A 17500-nucleotide genomic window follows, 5' to 3' on the forward strand; every position below is an offset into this window, starting at 1 on the left:
TGTAGTGTTATAGGGTTAATGTAGTGTTATAGACTTAATGTAGTATTATAGGGTTAATGTAGTGTTATAGGGTTAATGTAGTGTTATAGGGTTAATGTAGTGTTATAGGGTTAATGTAGTGTTATAGGGTTAATGTAGTGTTATAGGGTTAATGTAGTATTATATACTTAATGTAGTATTATAGGGTTAATGTAGAGTTATAGACTTAATGTAGTATTATATACTTAATGTAGTATTATATACTTAATGTAGTATTATATACTTAATGTAGTATTATATACTTAATGTAGTATTATATACTTAATGTAGTATTATATACTTAATGTAGTGTTATAGGGTTAATGTAGTGTTATAGGGTTAATGTAGAGTTATAGACTTAATGTAGTATTATATACTTAATGTAGTATTATATACTTAATGTAGTATTATATACTTAATGTAGTATTATATACTTAATGTAGTGTTATAGGGTTAATGTAGTGTTATAGGGTTAATGTAGTGTTATAGGGTTAATGTAGTGTTATAGGGTTAATGTAGTGTTATAGGGTTAATGTAGTGTTACAGGGTTAATGTAGTGTTATAGGGTTAATGTAGTGTATTATGGTTAATGTAGTGTTATAGACTTAATGTAGTGTTATAGGGTTAATGTAGTGTTATAGACTTAATGTAGTGTTATAGGGTTAATGTACTGTTATAGGGTTAATGTAGTGTTATAGACGTAATGTAGTGTTATAGGGTTAATGTAGTGTTATAGCTTAATGTAGTATTATAGACTTAATGTAGTGTTATAGGGTTAATGTAGTGTTATAGGGTTAATGTAGTGTTATAGGGTTAATGTAGTGTTATAGGGTTAATGTAGTGTTATAGGGTTAATGTAGTGTTATAGCTTAATGTAGTATTATAGACTTAATGTAGTGTTATAGGGTTAATGTAGTGTTATAGGGTTAATATAGTGTTATAGGGTTAATGTAGTGTTATAGACTTAATGTAGTGTTATAGGGTTAATGTAGTGTTATAGCCTTAATGTAGTGTTATAGGGTTAATGTAGTGTTATAGGGTTAATGTAGTGTTATAGCTTAATGTGGTGTTATTGACTTAATGTAGTGTTATAGGGTTAATGTGGTGTTATTGACTTAATGTAGTATTATAGGGTTAATGTAGTGTTATAGGGTTAATGTAGTGTTATAGACTTAATGTAGTATTATAGGGTTAATGTAGTGTTATAGGGTTAATGTAGTGTTATAGGGTTAATGTAGTGTTATAGGGTTAATGTAGTGTTATAGGGTTAATGTAGTGTTATAGGGTTAATGTAGTATTATATACTTAATGTAGTATTATAGGGTTAATGTAGAGTTATAGACTTAATGTAGTATTATATACTTAATGTAGTATTATATACTTAATGTAGTATTATATACTTAATGTAGTATTATATACTTAATGTAGTATTATATACTTAATGTAGTGTTATAGGGTTAATGTAGTGTTATAGGGTTAATGTAGAGTTATAGACTTAATGTAGTGTTATATACTTAATGTAGTATTATATAGGGTTAATGTAGTATTATATACTTAATGTAGTATTATAGACTTAATGTAGTGTTATAGGGTTAATGTAGTGTTATAGGGTTAATGTAGTGTTATAGGGTTAATGTAGTGTTATAGGGTTAATGTAGTGTTATAGGGTTAATGTAGTGTTATAGGGTTAATGTAGTGTTATAGGGTTAATGTAGTGTTTATGGTTAATGTAGTATTATATACTTAATGTAGTGTTATATACTTAATGTAGTGTTATATACTTAATGTAGTGTTATAGGGTTAATGTAGTGTTATAGACTTAATGCAGTGTTATAGACGTAATGTAGTGTTATAGGGTTAATGTAGTGTTACAGACTTCATGTAGTGTTATTGACTTAATGTAGTGTTATAGGGTTAATGTAGTGTTATAGGGTTAATGTAGTGTTATAGGGTAATGTAGTGTTATAGGGTTAATGTAGTGTTATAGGCTTAATGTAGTGTTATAGCGTTAATGTAGTATTATAGACTTAATGTAGTGTTATAGGGTTAATGTAGTGTTATAGGGTTAATATAGTGTTATAGGGTTAATGTAGTGTTATAGACTTAATGTAGTGTTATAGGGTTAATGTAGTGTTATAGCCTTAATGTAGTGTTATAGGGTTAATGTAGTGTTATAGGGTTAATGTAGTGTTATAGGGTTAATGTAGTGTTATAGGGTTAATGTAGTGTTATAGGGTTAATGTAGTGTTATAGCTTAATGTAGTGTTATAGGGTTAATGTAGTGTTATAGGGTTAATGTAGTGTTATAGGGTTAATGTAGTGTTATAGGGTTAATGTAGTGTTATAGGCTTAATGTAGTGTTATAGGGTTAATGTAGTGTTATAGCTTAATGTAGTGTTATAGCCTTAATGTAGTGTTATAGGGTTAATGTAGTGTTATAGGGTTAATGTAGTGTTATAGACTTAATGTAGTGTTATAGGGTTAATGTAGTGTTATAGACTTAATGTAGTGTTATAGGGTTAATGTAGTGTTATAGGCTTAATGTAGTGTTATAGACGTAATGTAGTGTTATAGGGTTAATGTAGTGTTATAGCTTAATGTAGTGTTATAGCTTAATGTAGTGTTATAGGGTTAATGTAGTGTTATAGCTTAATGTAGTGTTATAGGGTTAATGTAGTGTTATAGGGTTAATGTAGTGTTATAGGGTTAATGTAGTGTTATAGCTTAATGTAGTGTTATAGACTTAATGTAGTGTTATAGGGTTAATGTAGTGTTATAGGGTTAATGTAGTGTTATAGGGTTAATGTAGTGTTATAGGCTTAATGTAGTGTTATAGGGTTAATGTAGTGTTATAGCCTTAATGTAGTGTTATAGGCTTAATGTAGTGTTATAGGGTTAATGTAGTGTTATAGGGTTAATGTAGTGTTATAGGGTAATGTAGTGTTATAGGGTTAATGTCGTGTTATAGACTTAATGTAGTGTTATAGGGTTAATGTAGTGTTATAGGTTAATGTAGTGTTATAGACATAATGTAGTGTTATAGGCTTAATGTAGTGTTATAGGGTTAATGTAGTGTTATAGGGTTAATGTAGTGTTGTAGACTTAATGTAGTGTTATAGGGTTAATGTAGTGTTATAGGGTTAATGTAGTATTATATACTTAATGTAGTATTATAGGGTTAATGTAGTGTTATAGACTTAATGTAGTGTTATATACTTAATGTAGTATTATATACTTAATGTAGTATTATATAATGTAGTTAATGTAGTATTATATACTTAATGTAGTGTTATAGGGTTAATGTAGTGTTATAGGGTTAATGTAGTGTTATAGGGTTAATGTAGAGTTATAGACTTAATGTAGTATTATATACTTAATGTAGTATTATATACTTAATGTAGTATTATAGGGTTAATGTAGTATTATATACTTAATGTAGTGTTATAGGGTTAATGTAGTGTTATAGGGTTAATGTAGTGTTATAGGGTTAATGTAGTGTTATAGGGTTAATGTAGTGTTATAGGGTTAATGTAGTGTTATAGGGTTAATGTAGTGTTATAGGGTTAATGTAGTGTTTATGGTTAATGTAGTGTTATAGACTTAATGTAGTGTTATAGGGTTAATGTAGTGTTATAGACTTAATGTAGTGTTATAGGGTTAATGTAGTGTTATAGGGTTAATGTAGTGTTATAGACGTTAATGTAGTGTTATAGGGTTAATGTAGTGTTATAGCTTAATGTAGTATTATAGACTTAATGTAGTGTTATAGGGTTAATGTAGTGTTATAGGGTTAATGTAGTGTTATAGGGTTAATGTAGTGTTATAGGGTTAATGTAGTGTTATAGGGTTAATGTAGTGTTATAGCTTAATGTAGTATTATAGACTTAATGTAGTGTTATAGGGTTAATGTAGTGTTATAGGGTTAATATAGTGTTATAGGGTTAATGTAGTGTTATAGACTTAATGTAGTGTTATAGGGTTAATGTAGTGTTATAGCCTTAATGTAGTGTTATAGGGTTAATGTAGTGTTATAGGGTTAATGTAGTGTTATAGGGTTAATGTAGTGTTATAGGGTTAATGTAGTGTTATAGGGTTAATGTAGTGTTATAGCTTAATGTAGTATTATAGGGTTAATGTAGTGTTATAGGGTTAATGTAGTGTTATAGGGTTAATGTTAATAATAGTGTTATAGGGTTAATGTAGTGTTATAGACTTAATGTAGTGTTATAGGGTTAATGTAGTGTTATAGGGTTAATGTAGTGTTATAGGGTTAATGTAGTGTTATAGGGTTAATGTAGTGTTATAGGGTTAATGTAGTGTTATTGACCTAATGTAGTGTTATAGGGTTAATGTAGTGTTATAGGGTTAATGTAGTGTTATAGACTTAATGTAGTGTTATAGGGTTAATGTAGTGTTATAGCTTAATGTAGTGTTATAGGGTTAATGTAGTGTTATAGGTTAATGTAGTGTTATAGACTTAATGTAGTGTTATAGGGTTAATGTAGTGTTATAGGGTTAATGTAGTGTTATAGGGTTAATGTAGTGTTATAGACATAATGTAGTGTTATAGGGTTAATGTAGTGTTATAGGGTTAATGTAGTGTTATAGGGTTAATGTAGTGTTATAGGGTTAATGTAGTGTTATAGACTTAATGTAGTGTTATAGGGTTAATGTAGTGTTATAGACTTAATGTAGTGTTATAGGGTTAATGTAGTGTTATAGGGTTAATGTAGTGTTATAGGGTTAATGTAGTGTTATAGCTTAATGTAGTGTTATAGGGTTAATGTAGTGTTATAGACTTAATGTAGTGTTATAGGGTTAATGTAGTGTTATAGGGTTAATGTAGTGTTATAGGGTTAATGTAGTGTTATAGGGTTAATGTAGTGTTATAGCTTAATGTGGTGTTATTGACTTAATGTAGTGTTATAGGGTTAATGTAGTGTTATTGACTTAATGTAGTATTATAGGGTTAATGTAGTGTTATAGGGTTAATGTAGTGTTATAGACTTAATGTAGTGTTATAGGGTTAATGTAGTGTTATAGGGTTAATGTAGTGTTATAGGGTAATGTAGTGTTATAGACATAATAGTAATGTGTTTATAGGGTTAATGTAGTGTTATAGGGTTAATGTAGTGTATAGGGTTAATGTAGTGTTATAGGGTTAATGTAGTGTTATAGACTTAATGTAGTGCTATAGGGTTAATGTAGTGTTATAGACTTAATGTAGTGTTATAGGGTTAATGTAGTGTTATAGGGTTAATGTAGTGTTATAGACGTTAATGTAGTGTTATAGGGTTAATGTAGTGTTATAGGGTTAATGTAGTGTTATAGACATAATGTAGTGTTATAGGGTTAATGTAGTGTTATAGGGTTAATGTAGTGTTATAGGGTTAATGTAGTGTTATAGGGTTAATGTAGTGTTATAGGGTTAATGTAGTGTTATAGAAATAATGTAGTGTTATAGGGTTAATGTAGTGTTATTGTAGTGTTATAGAAATGTAGTGTTATATACTTAATGTAGTGTTATAGGGTTAATGTAGTGTTATAGGGTTACTTAATGTAGTGTTATAGGGTTAATGTAATGTAGTTAATGTAGTTATAGGGTTAATGTAGTGTTATAGGGTTAATGTAGTGTTATAGGGTTAATGTAGTGTTATGGGTTAATGTAGTGTTATAGGGTTAATGTAGTGTTATAGGGTTAATGTAGTGTTATAGGGTTAATGTAGTATTATAGGGTTAATGTAGTGTTATAGGGTTAATGTAGTGTTATAGCGTTAATGTAGTGTTATAGACTTAATGTAGTATTATAGGGTTAATGTAGTGTTATAGGGTTAATGTAGTGTTATAGGGTTAATGTAGTGTTATAGGGTTAATGTAGTGTTATAGGGTTAATGTAGTGTTATAGGGTTAATGTAGTGTTATAGGGTTAATGTAGTGTTATAGACTTAATGTAGTGTTATAGGGTTAATGTAGTGTTATAGGGTTAATGTAGTGTTATAGGGTTAATGTAGTGTTATAGGGTTAATGTAGTGTTATAGACTTAATGTAGTGTTATGGGGTTAATGTAGTGTTATAGGGTTAATGTAGTGTTATAGGGTTAATGTAGTGTTATAGACTTAATGTAGTGTTATAGGGTTAATGTAGTGTTATAGGGTTAATGTAGTGTTATAGACTTAATGTAGTGTTATAGGTTAATGTAGTGTTATAGGGTTAATGTAGTGTTATAGGGTTAATGTAGTGTTATAGGGTTAATGTAGTGTTATAGGGTTAATGTAGTGTTATAGGGTTAATGTAGTGTTATAGGGTTAATGTAGTGTTATAGACTTAATGTAGTGTTATAGGGTTAATGTAGTGTTATAGGGTTAATGTAGTGTTATAGGGTTAATGTAGTGTTATAGGGTTAATGTAGTGTTATAGGGTTAATGTAGTGTTATAGGGTTAATGTAGTGTTATAGGGTTAATGTAGTGTTATAGGGTTAATGTAGTGTTATAGGGTTAATGTAGTGTTATAGGGTTAATGTAGTGTTATAGGGTTAATGTAGTGTTATAGGGTTAATGTAGTGTTATAGACTTAATGTAGTGTTATAGGGTTAATGTAGTGTTATAGGGTTAATGTAGTGTTATAGGGTTAATGTAGTGTTATAGGGTTAATGTAGTGTTATAGGGTTAATGTAGTGTTATAGACTTAATGTAGTGTTATAGGGTTAATGTAGTGTTATAGGGTTAATGTAGTGTTATAGGGTTAATGTAGTGTTATAGACTTAATGTAGTGTTATAGGGTTAATGTAGTGTTATAGGGTTAATGTAGTGTTATAGACTTAATGTAGTGTTATAGGGTTAATGTAGTGTTATAGGGTTAATGTAGTGTTATAGGGTTAATGTAGTGTTATAGGGTTAATGTAGTGTTATAGGGTTAATGTAGTGTTATAGGGTTAATGTAGTGTTATAGGGTTAATGTAGTGTTATAGGGTTAATGTAGTGTTATAGACTTAATGTAGTGTTATAGGGTTAATGTAGTGTTATAGGGTTAATGTAGTGTTATGGGGTTAATGTAGTGTTATAGGGTTAATGTAGTGTTATAGAAATAATGTAGTGTTATAGGGTTAATGTAGTGTTATAGGGTTAATGTAGTGTTATAGGGTTAATGTAGTGTTATAGGGTTAATGTAGTGTTATAGGGTTAATGTTATAGGGTTAATGTAGTGTTATAGGGTTAATGTAGTATTATAGGGTTAATGTAGTGTTATAGGGTTAATGTAGTGTTATAGGGTTAATGTAGTGTTATAGGGTTAATGTAGTGTTATAGGGTTAATGTAGTGTTATAGGGTTAATGTAGTGTATTATGGTTATAGACTTAATGTAGTGTTAATGTAGTGTTATAGACTTAATGTAGTGTTATAGGGTTAATGTAGTGTTATAGACTTAATGTAGTGTTATAGGGTTAATGTAGTGTTATAGGGTTAATGTAGTGTTATAGACGTAATGTAGTGTTATAGGGTTAATGTAGTGTTATAGCTTAATGTAGTATTATAGACTTAATGTAGTGTTATAGGGTTAATGTAGTGTTATAGGGTTAATGTAGTGTTATAGGGTTAATGTAGTGTTATAGGGTTAATGTAGTGTTATAGGGTTAATGTAGTGTTATAGCTTAATGTAGTATATAGACTTAATGTAGTGTTATAGGGTTAATGTAGTGTTATAGGGTTAATATAGTGTTATAGGGTTAATGTAGTGTTATAGACTTAATGTAGTGTTATAGGGTTAATGTAGTGTTATAGCCTTAATGTAGTGTTATAGGGTTAATGTAGTGTTATAGGGTTAATGTAGTGTTATAGGGTTAATGTAGTGTTATAGGGTTAATGTAGTGTTATAGGGTTAATGTGGTGTTATTGACTTAATGTAGTATTATAGGGTTAATGTAGTGTTATAGGGTTAATGTAGTGTTATAGACTTAATGTAGTATTATATACTTAATGTAGTGTTATAGGGTTAATGTAGTGTTATATACTTAATGTAGTGTTATAGGGTTAATGTAGTGTTATAGGGTTAATGTAGTGTTATAGGGTTAATGTAGTATTATATACTTAATGTAGTGTTATATACTTAATGTAGTGTTATATACTTAATGTAGTGTTATAGGGTTAATGTAGTGTTATATACTTAATGTAGTATTATATACTTAATGTAGTATTATATACTTAATGTAGTGTTATATACTTAATGTAGTATTATATACTTAATGTAGTGTTATAGGGTTAATGTAGTGTTATAGGGTTAATGTAGTATTATATACTTAATGTAGTGTTATAGGGTTAATGTAGTGTTACAGGGTTAATGTAGTGTTATAGGGTTAATGTAGTGTATTATGGTTAATGTAGTGTTATAGACTTAATGTAGTGTTATAGGGTTAATGTAGTGTTATAGACTTAATGTAGTGTTATAGGGTTAATGTAGTGTTATAGGGTTAATGTAGTGTTATAGACGTAATGTAGTGTTATAGGGTTAATGTAGTGTTATAGCTTAATGTAGTATTATAGACTTAATGTAGTGTTATAGGGTTAATGTAGTGTTATATGGTTAATGTAGTGTTATAGGGTTAATGTAGTGTTATAGGGTTAATGTAGTGTTATAGGGTTAATGTAGTGTTATAGCTTAATGTAGTATTATAGACTTAATGTAGTGTTATAGGGTTAATGTAGTGTTATAGGGTTAATATAGTGTTATAGGGTTAATGTAGTGTTATAGACTTAATGTAGTGTTATAGGTTAATGTAGTGTTATAGCCTTCATGTAGTGTTATAGGGTTAATGTAGTGTTATAGGGTTAATGTAGTGTTATAGCTTAATGTAGTGTTATAGCTTAATGTAGTGTTATAGCTTAATGTAGTGTTATAGGGTTAATGTAGTGTTATAGCTTAATGTAGTGTTATAGCCTTCATGTAGTGTTATAGGGTTAATGTAGTGTTATAGGGTTAATGTAGTGTTATAGGGTTAATGTAGTGTTATAGACTTAATGTAGTGTTATAGGGTTAATGTAGTGTTATAGGCTTAATGTAGTGTTATAGGGTTAATGTAGTGTTATAGGGTTAATGTAGTGTTATAGGGTTAATGTAGTGTTATTGACCTAATGTAGTGTTATATACTTAATGTAGTGTTATAGGGTTAATGTAGTGTTATAGACTTAATGTAGTGTTATAGGGTTAATGTAGTGTTATAGACTTAATGTAGTGTTATAGGGTTAATGTAGTGTTATAGGGTTAATGTAGTGTTATAGACTTAATGTAGTGTTATAGGGTTAATGTAGTGTTATAGGGTTAATGTAGTGTTATAGGGTAATGTAGTGTTATAGACATAATGTAGTGTTATAGGGTTAATGTAGTGTTATAGGGTTAATGTAGTGTTATAGGGTTAATGTAGTGTTATAGGGTTAATGTAGTATTATATACTTAATGTAGTATTATAGGGTTAATGTAGTGTTATAGACTTAATGTAGTATTATATACTTAATGTAGTATTATATACTTAATGTAGTATTATATACTTAATGTAGTGTTATATACTTAATGTAGTATTATATACTTAATGTAGTGTTATAGGGTTAATGTAGTGTTATAGGGTTAATGTAGTATTATATACTTAATGTAGTGTTATATACTTACTGTAGTATTATATACTTAATGTAGTATTATATACTTAATGTAGTGTTATAGGGTTAATGTAGTGTTATAGGGTTAATGTAGTGTTATAGGGTTAATGTAGTGTTATAGGGTTAATGTAGTGTTATAGGGTTAATGTAGTGTTACAGACTTAATGTAGTGTTATAGGGTTAATGTAGAGTTATAGACTTAATGTAGTGTTATAGACTTAATGTAGTGTTATAGGGTTAATGTAGTGTTATAGGGTTAATGTAGTGTTATAGGGTTAATGTAGTGTTATAGGGTTAATGTAGTGTTATAGACGTAATGTAGTGTTATAGGGTTAATGTAGTGTTATAGCTTAATGTAGTATTATAGACTTAATGTAGTGTTATAGGGTTAATGTAGTGTTATATGGTTAATGTAGTGTTATAGGGTTAATGTAGTGTTATAGGGTTAATGTAGTGTTATAGGGTTAATGTAGTGTTATAGCTTAATGTAGTATTATAGACTTAATGTAGTGTTATAGGGTTAATGTAGTGTTATAGGGTTAATATAGTGTTATAGGGTTAATGTAGTGTTATAGACTTAATGTAGTGTTATAGGGTTAATGTAGTGTTATAGCCTTAATGTAGTGTTATAGGGTTAATGTAGTGTTATAGGGTTAATGTAGTGTTATAGGGTTAATGTAGTGTTATAGGGTTAATGTAGTGTTATAGGGTTAATGTAGTGTTATAGGGTTAATGTAGTGTTATAGCTTAATGTAGTATTATAGACTTAATGTAGTGTTATAGGGTTAATGTAGTGTTATAGGGTTAATATAGTGTTATAGGGTTAATGTAGTGTTATAGACTTAATGTAGTGTTATAGGGTTAATGTAGTGTTATAGCCTTAATGTAGTGTTATAGGGTTAATGTAGTGTTATAGGGTTAATGTAGTGTTATAGGGTTAATGTAGTGTTATTGACCTAATGTAGTGTTATATACTTAATGTAGTGTTATAGGGTTAATGTAGTGTTATAGACTTAATGTAGTGTTATAGGGTTAATGTAGTGTTATAGACTTAATGTAGTGTTATAGGGTTAATGTAGTGTTATAGGGTTAATGTAGTGTTATAGACTTAATGTAGTGTTATAGGGTTAATGTAGTGTTATAGGGTTAATGTAGTGTTATAGGGTAATGTAGTGTTATAGACATAATGTAGTGTTATAGGGTTAATGTAGTGTTACAGGGTTAATGTAGTGTTATAGGGTTAATGTAGTGTCATAGGGTTAATGTAGTGTTATAGACTTAATGTAGTGTTATAGGGTTAATGTAGTGTTATAGACTTAATGTAGTGTTATAGGGTTAATGTAGTGTTATAGGGTTAATGTAGTGTTATAGGGTTAATGTAGTGTTATAGGGTTAATGTAGTGTTATAGGGTAATGTAGTGTTATAGGGTTAATGTGGTGTTATTGACTTAATGTAGTATTATAGGGTTAATGTAGTGTTATAGGGTTAATGTAGTGTTATAGACTTAATGTAGTATTATAGGGTTAATGTAGTGTTATAGGGTTAATGTAGTGTTATAGGGTTAATGTAGTGTTATAGGGTTAATGTAGTGTTATAGGGTTAATGTAGTGTTATAGGGTTAATGTAGTGTTATAGGGTTAATGTAGTGTTATAGGGTTAATGTAGTGTTATAGACTTAATGTAGTGTTATAGGGTTAATGTAGTGTTATAGACTTAATGTAGTGTTATAGGGTTAATGTAGTGTTATAGGGTTAATGTAGTGTTATAGGGTTAATGTAGTGTTATAGACTTAATGTAGTGTTATAGCTTAATGTAGTGTTATAGGGTTAATGTAGTGTTATAGACTTAATGTAGTGTTATAGGGTTAATGTAGTGTTATAGCTTAATGTAGTGTTATAGGGTTAATGTAGTGTTATAGGGTTAATGTAGTGTTATAGGCTTAATGTAGTGTTATAGGGTTAATGTAGTGTTATAGGGTTAATGTAGTGTTATAGGGTTAATGTAGTGTTATATACTTAATGTAGTGTTATAGGGTTAATGTAGTGTTATAGGGTTAATGTAGTGTTATAGGGTTAATGTAGTGTTATAGGGTTAATGTAGTGTTATATACTTAATGTAGTGTTATAGGGTTAATGTAGTGTTATATACTTAATGTAGTATTATATACTTAATGTAGTGTTATATACTTAATGTAGTATTATATACTTAATGTAGTATTATATACTTAATGTAGTGTTATAGACTTAATGTAGTGTTATAGGGTTAATGTAGTGTTATAGGGTTAATGTAGTGTTATAGACTTAATGTAGTATTATATACTTAATGTAGTATTATATACTTAATGTAGTATTATATACTTAATGTAGTGTTATAGGGTTAATGTAGTGTTATAGGGTTAATGTAGTGTTATAGGGTTAATGTAGTGTTATAGGGTTAATGTAGTGTTATAGGGTTAATGTAGTGTTATAGGGTTAATGTAGTGTTATAGGGTTAATGTAGTGTATTATATTAATGTAGTGTTATAGACTTAATGTAGTGTTATAGGGTTAATGTAGTGTTATAGACTTAATGTAGTGTTATAGGGTTAATGTAGTGTTATAGGGTTAATGTAGTGTTATAGACGTTAATGTAGTGTTATAGGGTTAATGTAGTGTTATAGCTTAATGTAGTATTATAGACTTAATGTAGTGTTATAGGGTTAATGTAGTGTTATATGGTTAATGTAGTGTTATAGGGTTAATGTAGTGTTATAGGGTTAATGTAGTGTTATAGGGTTAATGTAGTGTTATAGCTTAATGTAGTATTATAGACTTAATGTAGTGTTATAGGGTTAATGTAGTGTTATAGGGTTAATATAGTGTTATAGGGTTAATGTAGTGTTATAGACTTAATGTAGTGTTATAGGGTTAATGTAGTGTTATAGCCTTAATGTAGTGTTATAGGGTTAATGTAGTGTTATAGGGTTAATGTAGTGTTATAGGGTTAATGTAGTGTTATAGGGTTAATGTAGTGTTATAGGGTTAATGTAGTGTTATAGGGTTAATGTAGTGTTATAGCTTAATGTAGTATTATAGACTTAATGTAGTGTTATAGGGTTAATGTAGTGTTATAGGGTTAATATAGTGTTATAGGGTTAATGTAGTGTTATAGACTTAATGTAGTGTTATAGGGTTAATGTAGTGTTATAGCCTTAATGTAGTGTTATAGGGTTAATGTAGTGTTATAGGGTTAATGTAGTGTTATAGGGTTAATGTAGTGTTATTGACCTAATGTAGTGTTATATACTTAATGTAGTGTTATAGGGTTAATGTAGTGTTATAGACTTAATGTAGTGTTATAGGGTTAATGTAGTGTTATAGACTTAATGTAGTGTTATAGGGTTAATGTAGTGTTATAGGGTTAATGTAGTGTTATAGACTTAATGTAGTGTTATAGGGTTAATGTAGTGTTATAGGGTTAATGTAGTGTTATAGGGTAATGTAGTGTTATAGACATAATGTAGTGTTATAGGGTTAATGTAGTGTTACAGGGTTAATGTAGTGTTATAGGGTTAATGTAGTGTCATAGGGTTAATGTAGTGTTATAGACTTAATGTAGTGTTATAGGGTTAATGTAGTGTTATAGACTTAATGTAGTGTTATAGGGTTAATGTAGTGTTATAGGGTTAATGTAGTGTTATAGACGTAATGTAGTGTTATAGGGTTAATGTAGTGTTATAGGGTTAATGTAGTGTTATAGACATAATGTAGTGTTATAGGGTTAATGTAGTGTTATAGGGTTAATGTAGTGTTATAGGGTTAATGTAGTGTTATAGGGTTAATGTAGTGTTATAGGGTTAATGTAGTGTTATAGAAATAATGTAGTGTTATAGACTTAATGTAGTGTTATAGGGTTAATGTAGTGTTATAGACTTAATGTAGTGTTATAGGGTTAATGTAGTGTTATAGGGTTAATGTAGTGTTATAGACTTAATGTAGTGTTATAGGGTTAATGTAGTGTTATAGGGTTAATGTAGTGTTATAGGGTTAATGTAGTGTTATATACTTAATATAGTGTTATAGGGTTAATGTAGTGTTACAGGGTTAATGTAGTGTTATAGGGTTAATGTAGTGTCATAGGGTTAATGTAGTGTTATAGACTTAATGTAGTGCTATAGGGTTAATGTAGTGTTATAGACTTAATGTAGTGTTATAGGGTTAATGTAGTGTTATAGGGTTAATGTAGTGTTATAGACGTAATGTAGTGTTATAGGGTTAATGTAGTGTTATAGGGTTAATGTAGTGTTATATACTTAATATAGTGTTATATACTTAATGTAGTGTTATATACTTAATGTAGTATTATAGGGTTAATGTAGTGTTATAGGGTTAATGTAGTGTTATAGGGTTAATGTAGTGTTATAGAAATAATGTAGTGTTATAGGGTTAATGTAGTGTTATAGGGTTAATGTAGTGTTATATACTTAATGTAGTGTTATAGGGTTAATGTAGTGTTATATACTTAATGTAGTGTTATAGGGTTAATGTAGTATTATAGGGTTAATGTAGTGTTATAGGGTTAATGTAGTGTTATAGGGTTAATGTAGTGTTATAGGGTTAATGTAGTGTTATGGGGTTAATGTAGTATTATAGGGTTAATGTAGTGTTATAGGGTTAATGTAGTGTTATAGGGTTAATGTAGTATTATAGGGTTAATGTAGTGTTATAGGGTTAATGTAGTGTTATAGGGTTAATGTAGTGTTATAGACTTAATGTAGTATTATAGGGTTAATGTAGTGTTATAGGGTTAATGTAGTGTTATAGGGTTAATGTAGTGTTATAGGGTTAATGTAGTGTTATAGGGTTAATGTAGTGTTATAGGGTTAATGTAGTGTTATAGGGTAATGTAGTGTTATAGACTTAATGTAGTGTTATAGGGTTAATGTAGTGTTATAGGGTTAATGTAGTGTTATAGGGTTAATGTAGTGTTATAGGGTAATGTAGTGTTATAGACTTAATGTAGTGTTATAGGGTTAATGTAGTGTTATAGGGTTAATGTAGTGTTATAGGGTTAATGTAGTGTTATAGACTTAATGTAGTGTTATAGGGTTAATGTAGTGTTATAGGGTTAATGTAGTGTTATAGACTTAATGTAGTGTTATAGGGTTAATGTAGTGTTATAGGGTTAATGTAGTGTTATAGGGTTAATGTAGTGTTATAGGGTTAATGTAGTGTTATAGGGTTAATGTAGTGTTATAGGGTTAATGTAGTGTTATAGGGTTAATGTAGTGTTATAGGGTTAATGTAGTGTTATAGACTTAATGTAGTGTTATAGGGTTAATGTAGTGTTATAGGGTTAATGTAGTGTTATAGGGTTAATGTAGTGTTATAGGGTTAATGTAGTGTTATAGGGTTAATGTAGTGTTATAGGGTTAATGTAGTGTTATAGGGTTAATGTAGTGTTATAGGGTTAATGTAGTGTTATAGGGTTAATGTAGTGTTATAGGGTTAATGTAGTGTTATAGGGTTAATGTAGTGTTATAGGGTTAATGTAGTGTTATAGGGTTAATGTAGTGTTATAGGGTTAATGTAGTGTTATAGGGTTAATGTAGTGTTATAGGGTTAATGTAGTGTTATAGGGTTAATGTAGTGTTATAGACTTAATGTAGTGTTATAGGGTTAATGTAGTGTTATAGGGTTAATGTAGTGTTATAGGGTTAATGTAGTGTTATAGGGTTAATGTAGTGTTATAGGGTTAATGTAGTGTTATAGGGTTAATGTAGTGTTATAGACTTAATGTAGTGTTATTAATGTAGTGTTATGGGTTAATGTAGTGTTATAGGGTTAATGTAGTGTTATAGGGTTAATGTAGTGTTATAGGGTTAATGTAGTGTTATAGGGTTAATGTAGTGTTATAGGGTTAATGTAGTGTTATAGGTGTTAATTAATGTAGTGTTATAGGGTTAATGTAGTGTTATAGGGTTAATGTAGTGTTATAGGGTTAATGTAGTGTTATAGGGTTAATGTAGTGTTATAGGGTTAATGTAGTGTTATAGGGTTAATGTAGTGTTATAGTAGGGTTAATGGGTTAATGTAGTATTATAGGGTTAATGTAGTGTTATAGGGTTAATGTAGTGTTATAGGGTTAATGTAGTGTTATTAATGGGTTAATTAATGTAGTGTTATAGGGTTAATGTAGTGTTATAGGGTTAATGTAGTGTTATAGGGTTAATGTAGTGTTATAGGGTTAATGTAGTGTTATAGGGTTAATGTAGTGTTATAGGGTTAATGTAGTATTATAGGGTTAATGTAGTGTTATAGGGTTAATGTAGTGTTATAGACTTAATGTAGTGTTATAGGGTTAATGTAGTGTTATAGGGTTAATGTAGTATTATATACTTAATATAGTGTTATAGCCTTAATGTAGTGTTATAGGGTTAATGTAGTGTTATAGGGTAATGTAGTGTTATAGGGTTAATGTAGTGTTATAGGGTTAATGTAGTGTTATAGACTTAATGTAGTGTTATAGGGTTAATGTAGTGTTATAGACTTAATGTAGTGTTATAGGTTAATGTAGTGTTATAGGGTTAATGTAGTGTTATAGACTTAATGTAGTGTTATAGGGTTAATGTAGTGTTATAGACTGTGTTAGGTCCATCTTTGGCTCTCTTATATTATTTGTTTCGCATGATTAGTGTCTTCAGTTTTGCTGCCCAAATGGCACCCTATTCCCTACGTAGTGCACTACTTTAGACCAGAGCCCAATGGCACCCTATTCCCTACGTAGTGCACTACTTTAGACCAGAGCCTCATGGCACCCTATTCCCTACGTAGTGCACTACTTTAGACTAGAGCCCAATGGCACCCTATTCCCTACGTAGTGCACTACTTTAGACCAGAGCCTCATGGCAATACTATATAGGGCCCACAGAGTGTAGTCTGTACTGTTTCATGTACTGACCAGGGGCCTCAGGGTGTAGTCTGTACTGTATCGTGTACTGACCAGGGGCCACAGGGTGTAGTCTGTACTGTATCATGTACTGACCAGGGGCCTCAGGGTGTAGTCTGTACTGTATCATGTACTGACCAGGGGCCTCAGGGTGTAGTCTGTACTGTATCATGTACTGACCAGGGGCCACAGGGTGTAGTCTGTACTGTTCTGATTCATTAGCTTTCTCTTTCCTCTCTTTTCTTGATTTTATTTCCTCATCTCTCTTTTTCTCCGGAAGCGATGCATCATGGGAATGCTGCATGAACTAAGAGTCTGTCTTTCTTCTGTTGGGATCTGCAGTTGAACTGAATCTCATCTGTCTTTCTACTCTCTTTCTTTTTGTTTCATACACACCAGGGGCCTCTCTCTGTAGTCTGTACTGTCATGTACTGACCAGGGGCCTCTATGTCTCTGTCTAGTCTGTATGTCTCTCTCTAGCTCTCTCTTTCTCTCTCTTTTCTTGATTTTATGTCTCCTCATGTCTCTTTTCTCTTTCTCTAGTCTCTCTATCTCTCTAATGCTGCATCTCTGAGTCTCTCTCTTTCTTCTGTCTCTCTCTCTCTCTCTCTTTCACTCTCTCTTTCTCTCTCTATGTCTCTCTCTGTCTCTCTCTCTCTCTCTCTCTCTCTCTCTCTCTCTCTCTCTCTCTCTATGTCTCTCTCTCTCTCTCTCTCTCTCTCTCTCTCTCTCTCTCTCTCTCTCTCTCTCTCTCTCTCTCTCTCTCTCTCTCTCTCTCTCTCTCTCTCTCTCTCTCTCGCTCCCCCTCTCTCCCCCTAACAGAGTGGGTTTACCCCCCTGCACATCGCTGCTCACTATGGCAACGTGAATGTCTCCACCCTGCTGCTCAACCGAGGGGCCGCCATAGACTT

At 30.4% G+C, this 17500-nt stretch overlaps 1 protein-coding gene across 1 annotated transcript in view; it reads left to right on the forward strand.

The window, feature by feature from the left end:
- Nucleotides 1-17500, forward strand: part of LOC127908061 (ankyrin-2-like) — a 168035-nt gene that overhangs the window by 132356 nt on the left and 18179 nt on the right. Inside the window, exon 9 of the mRNA XM_052465068.1 lies at nucleotides 17412-17500. This exon is cut by the window's right edge and continues 10 nt beyond it. Coding sequence (XP_052321028.1) covers nucleotides 17412-17500 — 89 coding nt within the window. The remainder of the gene's footprint in view (nucleotides 1-17411) is intronic.

Source organism: Oncorhynchus keta, chromosome 16 (genome assembly GCF_023373465.1).
Source record: "Oncorhynchus keta strain PuntledgeMale-10-30-2019 chromosome 16, Oket_V2, whole genome shotgun sequence".
Classification (NCBI taxonomy): Eukaryota; Metazoa; Chordata; class Actinopteri; order Salmoniformes; family Salmonidae; genus Oncorhynchus; species Oncorhynchus keta.